General features: G+C 35.2%; 1 protein-coding gene across 3 annotated transcripts in view; it reads left to right on the top strand.

Moving 5' to 3' along the window:
- Positions 1 to 15,160, top strand: part of CYB5R4 (cytochrome b5 reductase 4) — a 69,933-nt gene that overhangs the window by 14,065 nt on the left and 40,708 nt on the right. For all 3 annotated transcript variants that reach the window (XM_019652517.1, XM_019652515.1, XM_019652516.1), the window contains exons 3-4: positions 7,943 to 8,043; positions 12,069 to 12,147. In XM_019652517.1, coding sequence (XP_019508062.1) covers positions 7,943 to 8,043; positions 12,069 to 12,147 — 180 coding nt within the window. The remainder of the gene's footprint in view (positions 1 to 7,942; positions 8,044 to 12,068; positions 12,148 to 15,160) is intronic.

The raw sequence follows: 15,160 nt of genomic DNA on the forward strand, positions 1-15,160 counted from the left end.
ATACTCAAGGAAGTAAAAGAATATATGTATATAATAAGTGTACAAACAGGAAATTTCAGTAGAGAAAGAGAAACTATAAAAAATTAGGACTCTAGAACTGAAAAATAGATATATGAAATAAAAAATTTTACCAAATGGGCTTTAATAGCAGATTGGAGGTAACAGAGGGAAGACTTAGTGAACATGCAGATAGATTCATCGAAATAATCCAATCTAAAGAACAGAGAGGAAAATCATTGGAAATAAAATGAACACAGGCTCAGGTGTGTGTGAGTACAGAGATAAGATTTCTCTTTTTCCCTTTTATCTTTTAAAAAATACATGATTTTTGTTTGTCTTGTTTATTCGTTGCTTTCAGTTTCATATTCCACATATGAGTGAAATCATAGGGTTCACTACTTTTTCTGTCTGACTTATTTCACTTAGCAGGATAGAATAAAATGTCTAATATATGTGTGGTTCAAGATCCAGAAGGAGAGGAATGGGAGAATGGATCAGAAAAAACATTTGAAGAAATATTGGCCAAAAGTTTCCCAAATTTGGTGAAAGACATTGTCAACTCAATATCTTAGTATGTCAAACCATGATCAAGTCAAAGAAAATCACATAGAGGCATATCATATTCGAAATGCAAAAAGCAAAGATAAAGAGAAAATTGTGAAAGCAGCCATAAAAAAACACCTGGACATAATAAAAATGACTGCTGAACAGAAAAAATTACAGTACCAAGCCTGAGTTCTGTATCCTTAAAGATACAGAATTCTTTAAGGATGAAGATTAAATAAAGACTTTTTCAGATAGCAAAAACTAAGAATTTAGTATGAGCCGACCTACTGTTCAACTTCTAAAGGAAGTTCATCAGGTTGAAGCATAATGACGCCAACCCGATGAAAGTGCAGATCTTTAGGAAATGGTAAGTGTGTGAGTACAGAAATAAGATTACTTTTTCCCTTTTATCTTTTAAAAAAAATACGTGACTTTTGTTTGTCTTGTTCTTTTGTTGCTTTCAGTTTTATATCCCACATATAAGTGAAATCATATGGCTCTCAACTTTTTCTGTTAACTTACGTCGCTTAGCATGATCTCAATATTCATTCATGTTATCGCAAATGGCAGTGTTTCATCTTTTCTTATGGCCGAGTAGTAGTCCATTGTATATATGTACCACATCTTCTTCATCCAATCAAAAGCTCACAGACACAGGTAACAGTTTAGTGGTTACCAGAGGTTAAGGTGGCAGGGGTGAAGAGGGTAAAAGGGATCAAATATATGGTGATGGAAGGAGAACTGACTCTGGGTGGTGAACATACAATGTGATATATAGATGGTGTATTATAGAATTGTACACTTGACACCTCTATAATTTTTCTAACCAATGTCACCCCAATAAATTTAATAAAAGTTTTTTAAAAAATGACTGTATAAAGCAAAAATTGTAACATTGTACTGTGGAGTTACATAAAGTAGAGGGAGGGGATGGAGAGTGATAAATGGTTCTTATGATACATGTGAAGGGGTACAATATTAACTCAAGTAAACTGGTTAAAGTTAAGGATATATATTGTAATCGCTAGAACAGTCACTTAAAAGGTAATGCAAAGAGGTATAGCTAAAAAGCCAATAGATAAAATAAAATTCTAAAAAAAAATGTTTGGTTAATCCAAAAGAAGACAAGAATACAGAGGAAAAGAGACACTAATAGAGGATTTGTGGTATGGGGGGATGGGGAAGAAAACGTGGGGCTGGGGAGGGAGGCTAATAAAATGGTAACCCTAAATTCAGCCACATCAGCATTTAAGTGTAAATGGACCAGTTGTTCTATCTGAAAGAGATTGTGTGTGTATCAGTACTGATCATGATGTCTGAGAGATACACTTTAAAGACACAGGTAAGTTGAAAGTAAATGTGTAGAAAAAAGTTTACTATCTAAACAGAAAGTATAGTAAGGTTAGACTATATTCATATCAGATAAAAAATGTTACCAGACAAAGAATCTTGCTAGAGATAAAGATATTTCATAATGTTAAAAGGTCCAGTTCGTTAGGAAGACTGTTTATACCTGATAAAGTTTCAAAATATATGAAGCAAACATTAATAGAATTGAAAGATAGAATTAAAATGTACCACCATTGTTGCATATTTTAACAACCTATCTCAGCAGTTATTAGAACTAGAGAAACATCAGTAGACATAAAATGATGAAAATAATGTGCAGCTTCTTCACTGAACACAAGATGGCAAAGTAGTCACAGTACTTGGAAAAATTGATCTGTGCATTTGAGTGTAATGAACTATGCCATTCTTTTGTTATGTGAACATACCTTTTTCCTTCATTTATTTAACAGCCTACAAAATGAACAGTAGTGATTCATGAAATATAGGAAAGCTGTAGTATAGTGTCATAATACTTGGCGCATACATGGTAGGCATTAAATAAATCTTTGTTGAATTAATATAATGTGAGGCTTTGGAGTTAAATCTTAAAACAAAAAAATAAATTATTTTTAAATCGACTTACAAAAGTACTGCTTTTATTTATAGCAGTAATTCTCAATTTTTTTTGGTTTTAAGATCTCTTTACTCTTTTAAAAATTATTCAAGACCCCGAAGAGCATTTGTTTATGATGGTTCTATCTATTGATGTTTACCTTTCAGAAATTAGAATTAAGAAATTTATAGAATATATTTAAATTAATTTAAAAGGAAAAAGTAAGCTTATTGTATGTTATACATAATACATACTTTTATGAAAAATAACCACATTTTTCAAAACAAAAAATAGGGAGAAAAGTGGCATTGTTTTACATTTTGGCAGGTATTTTTAATGTATGGCTTAATAGATGACAACCGTATTCTCATGTCACCTTCTGCATTTAATCTAATATACTTGTGAAAGAATGAGGTGCTTTAAAAAGCAGATAACATCTTAGTATTTATTACTATGAAGAAGTTTTGGTCTTGGACCACCCAAAGAGCCTTGAGCTCCCTCAGGGGCCAGCCCCTGGACCATACTGTGAGACTCGGACTTACAAAATAGGACAAAAAAAAAAAAAAGAAAAAATTATTAGTGAGTGTGTAGCCTGCATCATGGACATGCAGTTCACTCCTCATTGGTGGGCTGTTAGGGTTCCCATGTATGGTTACCTAACTTGAAAATTTGTGGGAGCCTCTCCAAAATTGTGGGAGATAGATTAATAGATATACAATGTCACTTAAGCCTTACATTGTACTGACTCATATAGAACTGGGGGTTGAGGATAAGTTGCAGCATGCTGCAATCCAGCTGTGAGTTCAGTTATCTGAGCTATGTGGTGTGATTCAGGTTCTGTGGGTGGAAAAAATGTTTCTTAAGGGGGAGTTGGAATAGTGACAGAAAAAGAGCTCTGAAACTGGAACCTTCACACATTGCTGCTGAGAATGGAAGTCTGGCAGCTCCTCAAAAGGTTAAACATAGATTGCTGTATGACTCAACAAATTCACTCCTAGGTATATACTCAAAAGAAATAACAATATATGTCCACACAAAATCGTGTACATGAATGTTCATAGCAACATTATTTATAATAGCCAGAAGGTGAAAACAACCTAAATGTCCATGAACTGATGAATGAACAAAATAGGGCATATCCTTACATGGAATTTTATGCAGCCATAAAAAGGAATGAAGTGCTGATATATGCACCAACACGGTTGAACCTTGAAAATATTATACTTAGTGAAAGAAGGAAAACTCAAAAGACCACATGTTGTATAATTCCATTTATATGAAATGCCCCAAATATGCACATCTAAGGAAGCAGAAAGTACATTAATGGTTACCTAGGGCTGGGGAGTAGGAGGAATGCTACCTGAAGAATGTTTCTGCATATTGTTAAGTTGTAACATCTGTTATGGTCACAGTACCAGGAACAAAAATTCAAAGGGAGTTTTTCTGCCTTTTAAAGAACTAATGAGTCTCTTTTTCTTTTGTTTCCTTTTAGTACTCTTTAAGATCAGATAATGAGAGCAGGTTACTAGTGTCTCTCTTGGCCTTGGCTTCTAGTAAATTCGGACTACATTTAATCCTCAATCATAGTAACACTGTTAGCTAGGTTAGGCAGTTGGTGTATTTTTCTTTTTTTTTTAAACATTTTGGTGTAGGTTTAAAAATTTTTTACACACAAAGTTAAATATTTTATTGTAAGATGCCTGTGGTCTTTATCAGTAGCAGTTGGGATTTAAATTGTAACAAATATAAAAAGTACATATGAAAAACAAGAGTCAGCACTTGCCAAGATGGAGAAGAGTTTTTTCTGTGTAAAATAACATTAATTTTCAGGTATAAAAGTAATGTTGATCCTTGAACTAAGCTTTTAAACAAGCAGTGAGCTCCTAGACACTGGTACTGTTCAAGCAGATCCTGTAGAGATGCATCCTGTACTGAATGAGAGACCAGACTAAAAAGTGCCTTTAGAGTTCTCCCAGTCTTAAGACTGTCATTCTGTGATTGAATTGGCAGTATTAGTTTCTGACAATACAAAGCATTAAGTGGTAATTTCAAAGTGGATAATTTTTATTCTGAGAACAGATTTGACAGCTCAGACATATAACATAAAAGAGAGAGTTTAATGGAAAATACTAGAACAGGTACTACCCAGTATATTGCCTAAGGAGATCTCAGTGTAACTGTTGTTGTGAATGTGTGTTTTCAATCGCATGCAGCTCTGCTAGGATGAATCAGCTATAAAATGCACCCCTGAATATTGCTAGGGTATTGGGTATTTAAACATAATGTATTTAAATAGAGTATACATTCCCAATAAAAACTATTATATTTGAACTCTAATATATTACTGCTGCCTTCTTCCTCTTTCCTTCTCCTTTTTTCCTCCTTTTTTTTAAAATATTTTTTTCCCAGTTTCACTCAGATATAATTGACAAATAACATTGTACAAGTTTAGGTGTACAACGTTATGATTTGCTGTGTGTTTGTGTGTGTGTGTGTGTGTGTGTGTGTGTGTGTGTATTGAAATTAAGTTACTCTTTTTAACAGCACTCTGTCAATCCTTTTATTGTATCTACTCCTATTAGTTTAAACTATAAAACAAAATAAAGTATCAGCATAAAGGAGGAGATAGAGAGACAGACAGACAAAGAGACTCCCTGAATCCCCCTCAGCCACTGAAGGTCACCCATATGAATGATCTAAAAACACCATTCATGATTGATGTTTCATGAATTTATTCCTGCCTTTTTTTTTCTTAATGTCATTATTAGCATTTAGGTTTTGCAGAATTTATTAATAGCTTACCATTACATTGAGATTGTGGGTCCATAAATACTATTTATTTCTATTTAATGAGCAATCAGTTGTGCAGATCTACCACACCTGAGCCATTAGAGCTATAGGAAGAAGTTAATTATGTCACTGCAAAATTTAGCAAGTTGCAAAATTAGTTCCTAAAAATCAGGGGTAAGAACTCATAGGAGATGAGAGATTGCTGTCGAAAAGCCATATATAGTATAAATAGAATACAATAAAGAGAAAGCATAAAGTTAGGTTCTGTGCATTTGTTTTCTTCTGCCACATTCAAGAGTCCAAGTTTTAGTTGTTAGGAAATGCTTTTGAAAAGGAAAAAAGGAAGGAGATAAGCGGGAGGAATAGAAGGGAAGAAAGAGCCCCTGGACCTGAGGAAACGCACAGGTTGCCTTTAGGGGCTGGGTTTAAGTCTCATCAGCAAATCACTAACACTGCCAAGTGTGCTGCGTGGATCTAACATTTTCTGGGCTGAGACACAAACAGTCTTAATTCCTTATAGTGAGGGATTTTATAGGCATTCCTAGATTTGTCCATCTGAAAAGGATGGGAAGTTCTTTAGTGATCCTAGTGTATCAGAAAGGAAGGGGAGACTAAGAGAGGAGAATGGTCAATCTAAAGCAGCGGTTCTCAACCTTCCTAATGCCACGACCCCTTAATACAGTTCCTCATGTTGTGGTGACCCCCAACCATAAAATTATTTTCGTTGCTACTCTATAACTGTAATTTTGCTACTGTTATGAATCGTAATGTAAATATCTTTTTGTTTTCCGATGGTCTTAGGCGACCCCTGTGAAAGGGTCGTTCGACCCCCAAAGGGGTCGTGACCCACAGGTTGAGAACCACTGATAAAGGGTTGAGAGGAAGCAGAGAATACATGTGGGACAGACATTTCAGGCTTTCAATACTGATCGTTGATAGCTGTTAAAGCCACCTGCTTATCTTCCTGCTAGTAGTGCTGAAACATGAATTTCCATCACAAAAGTTTAGATGATTTTGTGTTGTAGATTTCATGTTCTTGAGAAACTAGAACTCTAGTCGAGGTTTGGTTGCAGAGAAAGTTTGGAATTCTTTTGTTTGAAAGGGGATTTTATTTTTAAGAGCCTGTTGGGAATAATTTTGATCCTAGTCATTGCCTCTGGCATTTGTGGTCTGTGAATTTTAGACCATTAAACAATAGGTAAATTCTTTCTAAATTTGGTGGGGAAGGTGTATGGGAAGGAAAAAAGAAGGGACTCCACCAGTTTTTGTTTTTGTTTTACAGACTTATTTTGAGGACTGCTGAAAAAGAGATTTTGTGAACTTACTTCTTTTTGTTGCCTAAATTGCCTTTGAGCAATTTTATAAAGAAATGCTGACTGGTTGGTTATTTTCTAAAATTAAGTTGGTGGAAAAACTGCAGTACTTTCTTGGGTCCGAAATCCAATTTTTTCTTTTCTTTTAAGATTATATAGGATGAACATTTTAAGTTATCTGAGGTTATTTAAATTCATGGAAGTCATCATATAAAGAGAGAATAGTCCTGAGCGAAAGTAAAACAGTTGTTTTCACTGCACTCTTGAGGTGTGTTTAGGACTGGATTTGTCCCATTATCTAGTCTTCAAGTAAAGGATTAAAAGCTACTCACTTCCTTGGGAAGGCTCTTCATTGAGCTATGCTCTCTTTGTTGTTTCCTATTCCTTTTTCTTAAAAAAGTAGTATAGTTGAATATATGAACAGATAGAAGGAATTTTGGGGAAGATAAAAGGATTATTGAGTTCTAAGCAATAATCTTTGTTTCTTGGGCAACTTCAAGAAAAGACGTGTTCTTGCTTTCACAGAGCATACCTGAGTGGCCCAGGTACGACTGATCAGCCTTTGCTGAGATAATCAGACACATGGATGAGAGCTCAATTCCTTTTCATCAGATTCTTCTGGCAGGGCAGTAGAAGATGACGAATAGAAATACTACAGAGAGAGAAAGGGAGAGGGAACTTTTAAAAATGACATACAGTGAGTGTTTTAATATTTTTGTGTGTGTTGGGAGGCAGTCCTCTATAGGTCTTCTGTATACCTGCACATCTTGGGACCAGAGGCACTGACTGTCTTTGTTCTGGATAATCTTTTCAGGGATGTTTGTATAATGAACAACCTTGGATAATAGAGCTAGTGTCTCCCTCTAGAGCAAAGGACAGGTTTGCTTAATGGTTAGTGTAATAAAGATAATGTCTCCCTTCAGGGCAACGGGCAGGCATACTCACTGCCCATTATAAAAGATTCGAGTTTCCTAAACTCAGGGCTTCTGTCTTGTCACACAGCACATTGAGTGCACAGGTGTTATCTGGCCCTTTTCAAACAGCTCTGTGGGAATTGGGATGCAGGGAACTGATGCACATGCTGATACTCTAGCTGCTGCTACTGGTGCGAGTACTAAACTCTCCTTAGTCTCTGACCTAGGAGTCTCATGTTTGCTTCCAAGACCCCTGATACTGGCAGGCTAACTCTTTAGCTTGCTGTTGTGGTGACATCTCAGACCCTTTATATTCTTACTACTTCAACATAATAGGATATATTTGGAAAGATTTACTGGAATTTATATTTCTAGTCTGTACTTTTTTTTTTTTAAGGAGTTCATTTAGGATATTATATCTCCTTGCTTTGTTATAGGGTTTGTTTATAATGTCAGCCCGTATATGGAGTATCATCCTGGTGGAGAAGACGAACTAATGAGAGCAGCAGGATCCGACGGTACTGACCTTTTTGATCAGGTAAGATGCTGAAAGTAATCATAGGGTTACAGTGGAAGAGTACTGTTAGATGTAGCAGTGTGATGGTTGCAGAAAAAAAGGGAAATAGTTGCATAAATTTCAGATGTGTTGGCTTGAATTTTGAAGTGTGGCAAGATTCTCATAAGTAACAACTGTTCATTTAATTTGCCTTTGAATTATTTTACTAAAATTTTAGAGATGGTTTCAAATCTGTGTCTAGGAGTCTACTCTTAATTGCTTGCTGTCTCCTCTGCTGGCACTTGTTTACTCAGTTTTGATCAATTTTGATAATGATGATGATTGACTTATGGGAGGCGATGGTAACTAGAGAGAGAGCAAGTCATTAAGCTTCTTTGTTCTTGGTCTTTTCCAGTTTGAGGACTGTTATGTAATCAGCCTGTCTTGTTATATTAAATCTGCATATCATGTAGAAAGTTAGGTGAGCAATGAATAGAAAACTTATTTTTCCTAGAGTGCTGGCAGAGATTCGGTATGTACGCGTATATGACGAAAGATATATTTAAATAAGTCACTTTTCCCCTTATGCTTACTAAAAACAAACATTAGTTTTTATACTATTTAAAAATGATATAGAATATATTAATTATTATCAATTGGCTGAGTTGTTATTTTGAAACAACAATCTTGAGGAGAATAGAAATTTCCCCTTGTCTCACATGTACTTTATTTTGTATTTTACTTGAGGATTAATTATGTACTGGGTTTTTACCATTTGAGATACCTGAATCAGATTGGGTTATTTTTAGAGTTGACTTCTCAACAAATGTAATTTTGATTTCTGTTCCTCCTGCCTTATCTATCATGTATTTTAGGATTTATTTTTTCAATAGGTTACCAGAAATATAATTTATTTTATATTTAAAAGCCAAATAGAAAAGTTTGGGAACATTTGCCTGAAAACTGGCCTGCCATACTTTTGTTTCTGTCCTATAATCCCTTAGTGCTGAATGTACTCATCCACAAGAAGAATTGCCAGTAAAATCTAGTTCTGTTTATATTCCTCAGTGTTGTGAGGTTAAATGGGCATTATTTTAAAAAGGTTGGCACAAGGGAAGTCTCAAGAACTGCTGTACTGTTAAGTTCTTTATAAGTTTAAACAATACTTTAGTTGCCAGATTGCTGTATCCCCCTTGGCTTTTGGAAGACCAGTGATGTTTATTTATGACTTTTACTTACCACAGAAGAAAACAACTTTATGTCCTAGAAATTGTGGTGACGGTTCTTGTATCTTTACATATTTAGGAATTTATTCATGCCTAGTATTTGAGTTGTACACAGAATATTAAGTAATCTCTTCATTGTCAGATTCCTATCTCTAGTTTTGATCCCACTCCTGACCTCTTATTTCCAAATGCCGATGGACAATTTGATAACCTGATGGCTCTCCAACTCAGTGTGCCCTCAAATAATATCAACTAATCTTCTTCCCTTTTTGTTCCCCTCTGTTCCCTATTTCTGATAATGGGGACTTGAAGCCTCTTGAGTAACCTTTGCCTTCTCTCATTGCACATATCCAGGCACTGGGGAAATCCTATGGTGCTGTATTTAAACATGACACCTTTTCTCTCTTCTCACTGCCTTAGATCAAGTCATCATCATTGTCCATAGCTCTGTGTTAATACTGTCCTGATATTTTTACTTTCAGTACCAACTTAAGATAACATGACAGTTAGGTTAATATAGTAGTCACCTTTCGCTCTTTCACTTTCCATGGTTTGTTTCCCATGGTCAACCATGGTCCAAAAATATTACATGGAAAATTCCAGAAATAAACATAAGTTTTAAGTTGCGTGTTGTTCTGAGTAGTGTGATGAAATTTTGCACTGTCCCGCTTCATCAAGCCCAGAACTTGAATCACCCAGCATATCCGTGCTATATACGTTTCCTGTCTATTAGTCACTTAGTAGTGGTCTGGGTTATCGGATTGACTGTTGTGCTATCACAGAGCTTGTAACCCTGATTTTACTTAATAATGACCCCAACGCACAAGAGTAGTGATGCTGGCAATTTGAATATGCCAAAAAGAAGCCATGAAGTGCTTCATTTAAGTGAAAAGGTGAGTACAATACAATAAGATATTTTGAGAGAGACACCATATTCACATAATTTTGATTATAACATATTGTTATAATTGTTTTATTTAATTTAGTTATTGTTGTTAATTTCTCACTGTGCCTAATTTATAAATTAAACTTTATCAGAAGTATGTATGTATGGAAAAAACATAGTTTACATAGGGTTCTGTACTTTCTGTAGTTTCAGGCATCCACTGGGGGTCTTGGAACATATCCCCCACAGATAAGTGGGACTATTGTATTCTTTTTTAAAATTTAATCTTATTATTAGTTTCAGGTGTACAAAACAACATAATGATTAACATTTACACCCCTCACAAAGTGATAGCCCCACCAAGTCTACTACCCCTCTCACAGCACACTTAGCTATTACAATACCATTGGCTACATTCCCTATGCTGTACTTTAAATCCCATGGGGACTACCATATTCTTAAAGATAGTCATCTTAGCACCTTACTCTACAACTCTCAGGCTTTTCATTGACAGTAGGATAAATTTAAAGTCGTTATTTGAGACCCTAAAAAGACTGTATCAAGGTAAATATTCTCAACATGCATCTTGCTGTGAGCAAACTGAAGTGCTTTGTGCAAATCACCAGTTCCAGTGGTTGTCAAATCCCATACAATCGCTTCCTTGAATTTTTCTCCTTCATCTATCTATTAACATTCTACCAATCCCCATAGCCCCAGAGATGCTTTGCACAGTTAGGGATACTCCATAAATATTTGGTAAATGAAATTTCAATTTATATTAATAAGCAAGTGTCCATTTACTATAATTACATATACTTTTTAATATATTTTGTATTTTAATGTGTATTTATTTACTTGCGAACATACATAAAATTCTGACATTAGAATTATTTGACCTGACTTTTAGTGATTATATAGTATTTTATTGAATAATATGTTATTCAATTTACAATTAGACATTTAGGTTGTTTCTCTTATTTTGCTAATATAAATAGTGCTGTGAGAGGAGTATCCTGGTACCTGTATATTTGCTTGTATGCAAATGTTTTCTCAGGTAAATTTTCTGTATTACTGAGTGAAAGAGCTGCGTATTTTGAGGCTTTTAATGTATATTGAGACAGTGCCCTTCAAAAAGGTTGTTTACATTTAATTTCTGCCAGTAATTCTGGCAGCAGATAACTCTCAGTTGTTTTTCTTGAAGTGACAATCTCACTTTGTTCTTTTTGAAAAATAAATAAATAAATAACTATATATATGTATGTGTGTATACACACACACACACACACACACACACACACACACACACATCAGATATTCAAGCATGAATAACCAGCTTGTTTATAAGTCATTCTTTTTTCTTTTAAGCATAAATGGCCTTTCAAGAAAAAAAGCTCAGTTCAGTTTGCAAATCAAAGAATTGCAGAAGTGTTTTTGAGAACTTCCTATTTTGTCACACAGAATATAAAAAGACCTGTACTCAAGGGTTGAGATTGAAGAAAATATTTTCTATTTCATGAAGGATATTCTTAAATGAAACCAAATCCCCACTCCACTCCCTCATGGGTCTGGTGAAAAATATAATCATTGAAACCACTGCCTTAATTTGTGCTAACATGCAAGCTGTTTCACCCACCACTGCTTTTTCAACATCAGTGCAAATGTCAACACAGTGAAAAAGGCAAATGAATTTTAGCATATTATGAAGCTGATAGAGCCCTCATGGATATCTGAAAGGGTGTCCGGAACCTCCAGAGGTCTATAGACAACACTTCTAACACGTTGTTCCGAATAATCCCTATGTAAGCTTCCTTTCTGTCACTCCCTTGTTGGCTAATTAAATCTGCTTCTTCATTTTTCAGAGCAGTGTAAAACATATTTAGTTTTGCTCAGAATAAAATTAGAGCCTCTCACGGAGTTAGTTATGTTACTTTTCTGTCATTTATTTCCCATATCAGGTTCATCGTTGGGTCAATTATGAATCCATGCTGAAAGAATGCCTGGTTGGCAAAATGGCAGTTAAACTTATTTCTAAAGGTAAGAGTTGCCAGAGCTAAACTGGCATTGATGTGTGACACACAGGTACTCTTTTTAACTTGGATTTCAACACATAGATTTAAATAAATCACTATATTGTTCTCATTTTCACTGGCCTCCTAGTCTAGCCACTGTAAAGGTTTTACTTGTTTTTCTTTAGAATGAAACAATGACTTTATCTTATTGAATGAATGAAACAATGACTTTACCTTAAATTTTTTACGTGTTTTGAGAGGACATTCTTAGTGAGGAATAAGCATTATGGGAGCGAAGGAACTTGACTTAGTTTTCATTAGTCTTTTATTCTGTTGTTACATAGACAGATTTGCTAGAGCACTTGGTTAGAGTTGAAATTTAGACTTGTTTTTTAGAATTTAATTTTTTGAATATGCAATGTATTCACATGCCTCAAAAATGAGTAAACATAAAACGTCACACAGTGAAATTTTTCCTTTCAGCCAAGTCTGCCATTTGCTTTGAACCTTTCCATTCCTTGCTTCATTACCATGGAGAACCCATTTTCTGATTTTTAAACTATTTATAAAATACAGCCCATTACTTCCCCTTACCTTCTACCCTGTGGCTGTGATCTGCGTGGTGTTGGAGATCATCTCTTTACCTCCTAAGCTTCTTTCAGAAGAGTATCCTTTGGCAGTTTTAGTCATGCAATAGAAGTAACGAATACTTTGCTTAATCCTTGATTGTAGAAGGAATGTAGCTTTTTTTGTTGTTTTTTTCCTCCTGACTTTGATACCGAATTTAGGAGTAAATAGACTTGTACAACCTGAGCCTTCTACTATTTTTAGTTCAGAGATTTGGTAACTGCAGGCCCTGTTACCAGAGGCCTCCATCAGCAGGATGGAAGTAGCACAGGCATACCTAGATTTCAACCCTAGCTCCATGACCTATGGGCTGTGCAGTTTTGGGGTCCAGTTTCTATCTGTGAGCCTCAGTTTTTTAAATCTATGCAATGATTCACAGAGCTAAGAATTAATTGACAAGAGTATAAAGTTCCTTGCAGAGTGAGAGTATTATTTCTTTTTCTTCCTATTGCTACAAAACAAAAAAACAACATGTGCATATACCAAAAGCAAACTAATTTGAACTCTAGTGTCTGAAAATTCTTCCATACAATGTACTTTTGTAAACCAATCCCTTTCTTCTTTTAGTTGGGTCTTAAATTCACTGATTTACTGCCAGCAGGAGATATGATCTTAACTAAAAATTTTAAATGACTAATTTTACCTCATTTTGAGTATACGTTATTTATACAATCTGGTGCTAAAGGTTATGTGTTCTTCTGTAATACCATTCAGGGTAATCAGAAAATCTACTAGGCTCCCTAGGCTTCTCTGTTCCATAGGAATATGAAATTAATAAAAGGATTTTTCCTTCCTCCTCAGAAATGAAAGACAGATAATTCTCAAACTGCTTCACCAAATACAACAAACACCATTTAAAATGAGCAGATTAGTTCACAAAGAAATCCCCAGATGCCCAAAAGAAGGGTAGTTAGAAGCAGCAATCTAGAGTGGGAAGCTGGCTCTGAAGCCTCTGCTTCTATTAATAGCACTTAATCGAGATACGTGCTTAGAACTACACAGGAATTTTAATGGTCACACAGGATAAAAGACCAGATCTGGGGTCTATAAAGGCGGGGAGCTGGAACTGAGATCTGTGCCTATTGCTTGGACTTGTGAGGGTCTGTGTGATCAGTGAAATGGGAAGGCTTGAAAAAAAGTCTGTTCAACAACAAAGGGAATGAATGTCAGGATATCTTGTATGCCTTGACCTTGGTTAGGTGATGGGGGAGAAGAAAGAGAAGTTTCCTCTGAGAATTGTAACCATAATCCTGCCTACATAAGAGTTGGGAATTTAAATATATACCACCTATGTGGTCTCAGAAACCTCAAGCCAAGAAATAAAACCCTCTCTCCTTACTGGTTTCTCAGGTTGATTGGCAGATGTATATTACAGTTTTTTAATGGTTTTAACCTAAAGCCCTCAAAATTCCAGCATGTGAATATCAGACAATTATTTGTGCACAAAAAACAATTTAGACAACACATGAGGAAACAAGTCAGCAGAAACAATAGCAAAATTTTATCCCTGGGACTTCATATGTAGAACAAAAATAACTGTCTGAAATGTCTAGGAAAATAAGCATGAATTGTAACATGAGTGAAAAATGAGACTGATAAAAATAATTATGTGGAATTGGAAAAAAACAGAACTGTAGAAATGAAAAATAGAGCTGGTGAAATTAAAAATACATAGCATGAATAGTCAAAGAGCTTGGACATGGTAGAAGAGCTCAGTGAACTGCAAGATGGAGCAGCAGAAATTACACAGAATATGGCACAAGAAACAAATGGATAAGAAAATATGCAAGAGACATGGAGGATAGAGTAATGAGATCTAACACTTGTAGTCATTTCCAGAAGGAAGTAGTAGTGAGAATGAAGAAGAGGCAACATCTGAAGGAATAATGGCTGAGAATTTTCCAGAATTGTCAAGTCACAAATCCTCAAATTCAGCAAGTTCAGCAAATCCCAAGCAAGATAAATAAAAAGAAACCCACACAGACTCTGTCGTAAAAGTGCAGAACACCAAAGACAATGAGAAGATATGAAAAACAGCTGGAGAGAGACAGATTTACTAACAAACCAGTGATTAGTAAATTGACAGCTAGTATAATTTACTAGCTGTTACAGTTAACGTGCTGAAACAACAGTAGAACTCAGAAAACAGTAGAACAGTATCATAAAAATGCTGAGAGAAAAAAACTGACAACCAAAATCATTCAGCAATGAGGATAAAATAAAGGTAGTAAGGACTAGAAAAACAAAACAAAACACCCCCCCACCCCACCCCAAGACCCATGAAACCAAAATCAGAAAGGTTGAGGAAACTGAGGATTTCTAACTAAATCCTAATCGTAAAGCACTAAACTGTAATGAGTATTCCTTCTTTTCATCTGGTTCAGGGGAGTGGAAACCCATTTTTAACCCAG

Source organism: Hipposideros armiger, unplaced genomic scaffold (genome assembly GCF_001890085.2).
Source record: "Hipposideros armiger isolate ML-2016 unplaced genomic scaffold, ASM189008v1 scaffold_180, whole genome shotgun sequence".
Taxonomy (NCBI): Eukaryota; Metazoa; Chordata; class Mammalia; order Chiroptera; family Hipposideridae; genus Hipposideros; species Hipposideros armiger.